This window comes from Zingiber officinale, chromosome 1B (genome assembly GCF_018446385.1).
Source record: "Zingiber officinale cultivar Zhangliang chromosome 1B, Zo_v1.1, whole genome shotgun sequence".
Classification (NCBI taxonomy): Eukaryota; Viridiplantae; Streptophyta; class Magnoliopsida; order Zingiberales; family Zingiberaceae; genus Zingiber; species Zingiber officinale.
The window spans coordinates 122,835,607-122,845,041 of NC_055986.1; the positions used below are offsets into that span (position 1 = coordinate 122,835,607).

Here is a 9,435-nt window from a genome sequence, read left to right on the forward strand (position 1 = left end):
ACGTCGAGCGGTCGGCTCCACTCGGAGTTACATCAAACTTCGGCACCAGCCCAGCAGAGCCACGACCGAGTAGATTACATTCGAAGCAGAGCTTGGGCAGTGGGTGGTTGGCCGAGCGGCCATCCCGCTCAACCTAAGAACGATAGCGTCCGAACGACTGATGGCTTGTCGAACGGCTCACCCGCTCGGCCCAGTAACGGACAAAAGGAGGATCTAGGATATCCTTTTTGGAGCCTATGCCACCGACAGACAGCATGGTCAGGTAGTGGAGTGTAGGACGAAAGCTTCTACTGTCACGTCAGAGATATGCCCGGGTCGTTAAGATATGGTGTCAGGAACACTTTCCTGATATATCTTTTCAGGAGAAACGTGTACACCTCGAGAAGCGTGCGCGCCCACCCTCTGAGCCCTATATAAAGGGCCCCAAGCTTCAACGGACGTAGGAAAATCTTTACTATAGCCACGCTGTTACTCTGTTACTTCGCTTCCTTGTTTGTACATCACCGGAAACTGACTTGAGCGTTGGAGGGTCATCGTCGGAGAACCCCTCCCTGGCTCGGCACTGACGCTGCTATGATTGCAAGTTTTTCTAGCGCGCGGAGTTCACGTACGGTCAACAGGAGTGTCACGTCCCCAGCACCATCGCCTCGACTCTCGGATATGATCAAATTTGGCGCCATCTGTAGGAAGTTTACCTGCATTCGAGCCGAGAAAATGGAAGACGTTGGATGACTTCACACCGTAACGCTCACCCAAGAAGAGCTCGACATGCTCATACAGGCTCGAGCTCAGAAGATAGTCGAGCAACAACAGCAAAAGGCGCTAGTCGATCGACTGGTGCAACAAGCAACATCGGCATTAGGGGGCCGAGCGGTGCACGAAGACCGACCGGAACAGCTCTCCATCTGGGGACAAAACAAAGGGTCGACCGGCACCCATGGGGAGGCACCGCCTGCCCTGATACCATTCCACCGGGCCCTGTTCCAAACGCCCTCGGAGATCGCTCAGGCAAATCAAAAGTGGGAATCCTCTTCAGATGAAGCGCCCGTTCGAGATGCACTGAGAGGCAAGGCGCCTCAAGGCGACATACCTCCTGAACGGATCAACAATCAATTCTTTGAATAAATATTGCATGACCCATTGCCAAGACACTACGCTCCTCTAGCGATCGGAGAGTACAATGGATCGACAGACCCGGATGATTATTTGGGCAAGTTCAATAACGCGGCTACACTTCACCAATACACGGATGGGGTGAAGTGCTGGATCTTCCTCACTACACTCTCCGGATCGGCACAACGCTGGCTCAGGAGATTGCCGGACGGATCGATACGAAGCTTCAAGGATTTCCGAACGGCCTTTCTACACCATTTCGCCAACAGCAGGCGCTACCAGAAAACGAGCGTAAGTTTGTTTTCCTTGAAGCAAGGGCCAAGAGAAACCCTCCGAACGTATATCCAGTGCTTCATCCAGGCAGCTATGAATATCCCCTCGGTCTCATCCGAGACCATGATGAATGTCTTTACACAGGGGCTCATTGAGGGGGATTTCTTCCGATCGCTTATCAGCAAGCCGCCCCGCGACTACGACCACATCCATCAGTGGTCAGGCCGATCGACCAATTGGTCCCTAAACTTGAGGGGGAGGCATGTGATGTGGTGATGAGGGGCCCACCCAGTGGAAGGGCATTGCTACTGTGGGGGTGAAAGGTCAGACTCGGGGTGGTCAATGCCCCTGTACCATCGGCCGATACGGTGGGCCACCTACTCGACCGGGATAAAAAAGGTTCGACCCAACATCATCATAGCTCGCCCACATATCGAGCTTCTGATGCTCAGAGAAGTGGATCAGTGGAGCACACGCCGAGCGGCGGGCTCCACTCGGAATTACATCAAACCTCGACACCTGCCCAGCGGAGCCACGACCAAGCAGATTACATTAGAAGCGGAGCTCGGGCAGTGGGTGATTGCCCGAGCGGCCATCCCACTCGACCCGAGAACGATAGCGTCAGAACGACTGATGGCTGGCCGAACGACTCACCCGCTCGGCCAGTAACGGACAAAAGGAGGATCTAGAATATCCTTCTGGGAGTCTATGCCACCGACAGACGGCATGGTTGGTAGCATGGTCAGGTAGTGGATCGTACGACGAAAACTTCTACTGTCACGTCAGATATATGCCCTGGTTGTTAAGGTATGGTGTTCGGAATACTTTCCTGACATGTCTTTTCAGGGGAAGCTTTGAGAAGCGTGCACGCCTCGAGAAGCGTGCATGCGCGCCCCCGGAGCCCTAACGGCATGGTCGGTAGCATGGTCAGGTAGTGGATCGTACGACGAAAGCTTCTACTGTCACATCAGAGATATGCCCGAGTTGTTAAGGTATGGTGTCAGGAATACTTTCCTGACATGTCTTTTCAGGGGAAGCTTTGAGAAGCGTGCACGCCTCGAGGAGTGTGCATGCGCGCCCCCGGAGCCCCTATATAAAGGGCCCCAAGTTTCAACGGAGGTAGGAAAATCGTTACTGTAGCAACGCTGTTACTCTGTTACTTCGTTTCCTTGCTTGCATATCACCAGAGACTGACTTGAGCGTTGGAGGGTCATCGCCAGGAACCTCTCCCTAGCTCGGCACTGATGCTGCTGTGATTGTAGATTCCTCTAACGCGGAGTTCACGCACGGTCAACAGGAGCGTCACGTCCCCAACACTCATCGCTTCGACTCTCGGATATGATCACTTTTTAAGAATTCTATAACTTTAAATGTGTCCTTTCATCAATTTTCATTATTATTTTTTTTACAAAAGGTTCCATCGACCTCTCTTATAAAATGAAATAGTTGCGGTCAAGTATATTTTTTTTAATATTATTATCTCATGTCACACATATTAAATCCTAAATTATTTGAGCATATTGTAATAGATACGAAACTGTAATTATTATAATATTTATAGCACCTATGATTTTATAGCTGACAACATATATTTATCTTATTGAAAAATATTCATATTATAGTAATTATGATTTCATAATTATATTAAAATGAATTCGACTTATTTATTTAATATATATATATATTGTAACAATTAAGAATCTATAGTAACTACTACAATATAATAAATTAATTTAGAATTTTATATAAAAGATAATAATATTGAATAATATATTTGAAAATAATTATGTCATTCTATAAGTGTTGGAAAGGACGCCCTTCTCATAAGATCTCCAAAAAAAGCATAAGACGTATTTATTTTGTCTCTTTTTTTAATAAATTATTATCATAAATAATAATAATTTTTTTTAAAAAAAAATCTACACTTTATTTTTGCAACGTCATCAAATGTCCATGACGCGGAGAAGAAGAATCTCTTCGTCCCAAGTACAGATTCCCTGCCTCCATGCTTCTCAAGGACGAAATAAGAACAGGAAAATGCGTAGGCACTTCTTCGACATCCTCTTGCAATTTACTTCATCTGTCAAATCTAAGAGAGGTATCAGTATCTCCTTGCCGCCCCCCTCGAATCTACTTTTATAATCAGATCATAATTTTTAAACCGTATTACTGATGTTGTCAACCACAATGGTCCAACTTGAAGCTTCTCACTCGTTTCCCAGCCATGCAACAGTGCGCTGGATGAAAGGCAGCGAAATCCCTATTTTATTGAGTATCCAAATCAGCTGCAGTTTCTTAAGCCATGAGACAACATCTCGGTCCAATTTCGATGCACTTTACTAGCTGAGACAGACGCGGTTTACGAATCTATATAAATAAGCTTGTTGCTACTTTAGTCTTCCATGTCCATTGCTTGAAGTCAGCCATGGAGCTCCAAGCCGGTCGGTCTTCCCCTGCCAAAGCAGCGTGGAACCAGGTACAGGTCGCCTTCTTTGTGATGAGGAAAAGCTTCGCCTGGAAGCAGCGGCAGCTGCTATCGGAGATCAAGCTCCTCGGCAAAGCCCTCGGTGACTTCGTGTTCGGAACGCGGCCGGAGAGGCCTCTGTTTGGCCCGCGCGAGTACGAGTTCTCCTGCAGCAACACCCCCAACTACCCCATTGTTTGCGGCCGCCGCCGCTCCAAGGCCGGCAAGCGCCGCAGTGGCTACTTGCTTCCCTGCTTGCATGGCTCCGTGGCGGCGGCGGAGCCCGAGGAGTACTTCTGGAACTCCTCGCCTCGGCGGGCCACCGTGATTTTTCCGGCGGCTGCCAAATCGGTCCTCTTCTCCCCGCTGGCCTCCCCGGCGGCCTTCGCGGTCCGCATCTCTAACTACTCGTCCGACGACGAGTACCTCGGACGGAGCGCGAAGGTGGACGACGAGGCGGAGGAATTCATCAGGAAATTCTACGAGCAACTCCGCGTCCAGAGCCGCATGGCCTTGCTTCATTACCAGGAGAAGGAGTTCCAGGAGACGCTTGCAAGAGGCCTATGAAACTGATCGACACTGGTGGAGCTGTTCATATCTATAAATAAATAGATCATAATTAAGGTTGCATGTAAATTTGGATTGCGCCTGGTTTCTCTCTTTTTAGTTAGGGAAGTTGGGAAGGTTTGTTGCATGCATAGTAGTGGTTTCAACATCACTCATGCCTCTGCTTTTACTACAATGTCCATTAAAAGGTCTCTAGTCTACAGCCATGTGTAAAAATGAAATCATGTGTATATATATATATCTCTATTGTGCTGCCACTACAAGGCACAGATGGTCATGTAAGCTAATGCTACTGGCTCCAAGGATAAGTGTCCTCCACTGGACCTGCACTCCAGTCCAAAACCTTTTCCCCAGGCTCTAAGTAAACACTGCTTCCATGCGGAAGTTTCCGGGCAAGACCATTCAGCACCTGATGGAAAGCATCTCCTGGTAGCGAAGGCTGTGAGAAAGACAGAGACAGCTTAATCAAAGGATTCGCGATCAATCTCTGTTTCCTCAGTATATCCTCTGATGGCATTGAAGTCAGTATCGTATCCAACTTTACGATATCCTTCTCGGCTACAAATACTGCAATATCCGTCCACGGAATTGTGTCAGCGAAAGGCAGCACGATGTCGTCGGCTATGATCACGGGAATGCAGCCAAACACCACTGCCTCCACCAATCTCGGACTCCAGGGTGCCCAACCCAAGGGGCACAGGCAAAAGACTGCGCGTTGCATGTCTTCGTAGTAAGTCGATGGATGCTCGGTCGAGATGTCAAAGATGGGGTTGTTCTTGAAGTTCAACCATAACGATGTTCGAACGCCCCTGTAGAATGTAAATCGAGTGAAGATATATCGTTATCGCACGATCAAATCCAAGCTCAAAACGAGCTATATACCTCGCATAGTAACACCCCTCGGGATCATTCACACTGTCGTGAAGCAGGCCGCGAAAGTAAATGAAGATGGAGCGGGGAATGTCCGGAGGAAGCAAATGCGCGTGCATTCTCTTAGCGGAGGCATATGGAGGAATGACAATTGATCCTTCCTTCAAGCAGACATGGTTCTTCTGTCCAAAAGTTTGAACCAACGTAGCACGTCGCAGCAAAGGGAGTATTCCACGCTTGATCGCAATTTCTCCCTGCCATGGCAAAAGTGATCAGACAGTGCTGCTTTGGTGCAAAATGTGCTCTCAACTAATTACCTGGTAATGGAAACATGCCCCAAAATCATGTGGGACAACGAAGAAGTGATCTGCTCCTTCTGTTCTGTTCCAGTAAGGCCATTCCGAGGCAACTAGCTGCACCGCGCTCCTCATCATTCTTGGAGATTGAAAGGGCAGAGGAAGGCCTTGCTTAGTCAAGTCACAGGTTGGGTAAACTGGGACATAAAACCAATCTGCTTCCTCGGGAACAAGTGTTCGAACAGGACTCGATAACAAGAACCGGTGCATGAAAATCTCTGCAGCAAACATGTGAGTCAGGCATCTAGGGTCCTTCTTTAGCCTGTCCACGTTGTACTTGCTAGGCAATTCGTAGACAAACACCTTCAATCTTCCAACAGGGTCGTCCTCGAACGCCTCACTCGCACTTCCTGCGTGTTTCTGTGTCTCTTAGGCATGATTATGAACAAATACTATCTATATAATTATAAGTTCAGTTAAAGCTGTCAGAAAATAACAAGTAGTTAGTCTCATGAACACCATTAGTCAAAAAGCAGAGATTTTTGTTCTCAACATGATTCCATGAAACCAGATGTTGAAAAGATCCAGAGAAGAGAAGGCATAATTATCTAGGCTCAAGAAGTAACCTCGAAATCGAAGCACTTGCCGATTCTGCTCCACACCCACGCCGTCAATTTCCGAGACTAAGCAGCAGAAAACGAGAATCGCAAAGACCCAGATCCCCTTCTCCATAATCAGAAGAAGTAAACGAGAAGGCAGTAGCTGCTTCCTTCTTAGAGCAGGAGAGGAGAGGAGAGAGGTATTCGTGGGAGGGGAATTTCGTCTCTTGCTTGCTTGTATGGATTGAACAGCTATTTTTCACTGGGGAAGTTGAAAATTGACGCGAAGTGGCGCCGACAAAATTGAGAGTGGAGGCTTGTGAGAGAAGCAGTTGGAATGTTCAATCGAGGGCCTCCCCTCCTGCGGTGCTGCCTTTTTTTTACTTTGTCAAAGTGACAGAGACAACAGGAAGAGAGAGTCATTAATAAATCTACGAGGTGGGCTGGCCGTGCACCCCACCATATGCAAACGACGAGGATGCAGAACTCTCGCGCTGTTTGATTGCATGCAGTGGCCAAGGGACAGACATGGCTGCAGGGCCACCTCGGGTAGGTAACCTCAATGATATGTCACATGGAGGGGCATCGGAGAGCAACCTGCAGGGGAAAATCCTCTCTGCCATCGCCCTGAATTCCATGCCAGACACGATAGAGTGAGTTCCTGGAGAGCATCAGGTTGGAGGAAGGGATGCATCCATCTTGCTAACCAATATTGGATCGATCAATTAGGTCGATCTAATTGGATCAGGTGCTCTGACTATTTCGATCACTCTTTGGTGCGTCCACAGTCGAACTCTTTTAATAGATTAGAATCATCAACTTTTTACGTTGGTGATTCCTATCCACATGGCAGTACCTGAACGGTTCAGGCACTGCCGTGATGGCTAGGATCGGAGTCGGTTCAAACTGATTGAACAAGTGTGTTTGGCCTTAAGATTTTAATAGCTTCCTTGTTATATTGATCCATCGTTCATCCCGCTTTCTGAATCCATCGCTCGCGTCGAAATGCAGAGCCTAGAAAGGCGCCTTCTTCTCGTGGACAGACTCCTCTCCCGCTCGTCGACACTCGGCATAGAAACGGCAAATGGTTTCCTTCTTTTTATGAAAAAAATTCCTGCCAAATTAAGGCCCGGGGAGACCCTAATTCATCCCCCTCTACTGCCTGTCATTCCCTTCATAAAAAGTGCCCAGAATGCCTCAATCTTCCCATTTCCCCACCTCGTTGACGGCCTACTTTGGTTCCGCTCGGTGGCGTTAGGCATAGCAGGCTTGATTGGTTCTGGAATATTGTGCTTTCAGTCTCATTCTTTCAGATTCACTTATGTTATCGAGCTTAAGTAATTGGAAAGATTAAATCTTGCGTTTGTGTAATTTGAGAAGTTTAAGTTTTGCGTATGGGCGTTCGAACATTTGGATAATTGACTATCCAAGTTTGTTTCCTCTGCGCTTTTGAGTAATAGGTTATCTTCTTTTTATCCACTGAGGAAGGTTAGCTTAAACATCTTCACTTGCAGTAATAAATTCGATCATGCCATTAATATACTTGTCGAGTTCATCAGATATTGAATGTTCGATATCTAATCTGATATAGTTACCATATGTTTCCGCATCATTCTATTTTGGATATGTCTCCACCGTTATTCTCTACTTACTATTTCTATTATATGCATGCGTTGTTTAAATGGGAAAGTTAATCCAATTAATTTATCATGTTTCTTATTTATGTCTCCCACATCCGATTAAAGAAATTGGCCATTTGTGAGTTATCATATTGCGGTTGAGCCTGTCCGAAATTAGTGAAGGTAGTGAGCTGGGACGTGACTCTGCTATCGACTCGACGAAGACTCCGTGTTGTCTTGCAACACAAAGAGCGTTAGTGTCGGATTAAGGAAGGGGTCCTCGACGTTGACCCTCCGACGCTCAAATCAGTGCTCGGTCTCAAAGAGGGAAGTAGTGAACTGTAGCGAATGACGTATGTAAATAAGAAGCATCACATACCTCTGCTTGTAGATAATGACCCCTTTTATAATATCACTGTTGCGTTGTGCACGCATCTCAAAGCATTAACACGTTTCCCAAAACTTTCCTAAGGACAGGCCATAAAGTGCCCCTGGCACCTTTCCTCAAATGAGCCCGCAAATCGTTGTGAGTTGACAGACTGGAAGCTTCTAAAGGACGATTTTCCGGAGGGATATTCTCTGTCCTTTTCAGCACAAATTTCCAAAATGGTACAGTATGACAGGTATCTACGTTCGGCTATAGGTTGATCAGTGACCACTTGGCCGGTATATCGCCAGCTCGGCCGTATAGAATGCAGCTACTGACATGTTCCTCCCTCGACTTTCATGTTGTCGGAGAGGTGCACTATGTCCGATCGGCCCAGACCGATCGGTAAAGACAGTGAGTCGGGTAACTTAGTATTTGGCTTTCAACCTCATCTGCAAGTTACAGAGGACGGCTGATCGGACAGTCTGGTCAGCCCTTCACGTCCGACTGCACTACGATCCCGCTCGACCAACATTACCTGGTCTACAGTCTTTAGGTTTGTCTGACTCTGTGACTTCCATGTCAACCCGTCTTCACTAGTTTGACCCACTTTTTAGGGGGCCCATCTTTATCACGGTATCAACGAAATAGATGTCTTAATTCATATTGGCATTTCATAGTCTACTAGAACCTTGGTTTGAAATATATAAGGTATTTTACAGTTAACATACTAGTGGCAAATGCGGTTTATGAATATTTCTCATATTGCATATTTTAGCACTTTACCCACCCACTGCTAATAAAATTACCATTTATCTGCCTCGTGTGTTTTTATCCATTTGTAGCTTTAAAGGTCGTATCACTAACATTCTATCGCTTTCCACATGTAATGATTATATTTGTTCATCAGATGTTTCCATTGTGGCTTTTTCAACTTATCATTTTTTCACCTTTATTTATCATTTTAACTCTTTATCTTTGTAATTTATTAATTTCTTGTAAAATATAAAAAGCTAACTCTTGAAAGAACCAGTGATTGTAGCATATTGGTAATTTTCAAAACATGTTAAGCATAGGTAGATAATGTCCCGAGAAACATCACAGGTGTTCGAAGAATGATTCTAACCACAAGCAAGTAATTTTTAATTATAATCATGTTGAAGATTAATGAATGCCCGGATGATTAAGATTGGTCACCTAAAGTTAAATATATACTAACCAAACGTTACTTATCTGAGTTTGATATTTTTTAGTGGAAATTTTCATG

At 46.2% G+C, this 9,435-nt stretch overlaps 1 protein-coding gene across 1 annotated transcript; it reads right to left on the reverse strand.

The window, feature by feature from the left end:
- Positions 1–4,554: 4,554 nt before the first annotated feature.
- Positions 4,555–6,545, reverse strand: LOC121976400 (probable beta-1,4-xylosyltransferase IRX10). The gene is made up of 4 exons (XM_042528549.1): positions 6,210–6,545; positions 5,605–5,993; positions 5,300–5,541; positions 4,555–5,226 (listed from the first exon to the last, which is right to left on the reverse strand). The coding sequence occupies exons 1-4, from the start codon at positions 6,313–6,315 to the stop codon at positions 4,707–4,709; spliced, it is 1,257 nt and encodes a 418-aa protein (XP_042384483.1). The 5' UTR covers positions 6,316–6,545; the 3' UTR covers positions 4,555–4,706.
- Between the last annotated feature and the right edge of the window lie 2,890 nt (positions 6,546–9,435).

What these genes read in the sequence shown, in the direction of transcription:
- LOC121976400 (XM_042528549.1), bottom strand. Translation starts at nt 6,315, where the DNA reads ATGGAGAAGGGGATCTGGGTCTTTGCGATTCTCGTTTTCTGCTGCTTA. An exon ending in GCAAGTGCTTCGATTTCGAG is followed by an intron (nt 5,994 to 6,209) that starts GTTACTTCTTGA and finishes AGAAACACGCAG; the next exon opens with GAAGTGCGAGTGAGGCGTTC. An exon ending in GAGGGGTGTTACTATGCGAG is followed by an intron (nt 5,227 to 5,299) that starts GTATATAGCTCG and finishes TACATTCTACAG; the next exon opens with GGGCGTTCGAACATCGTTAT.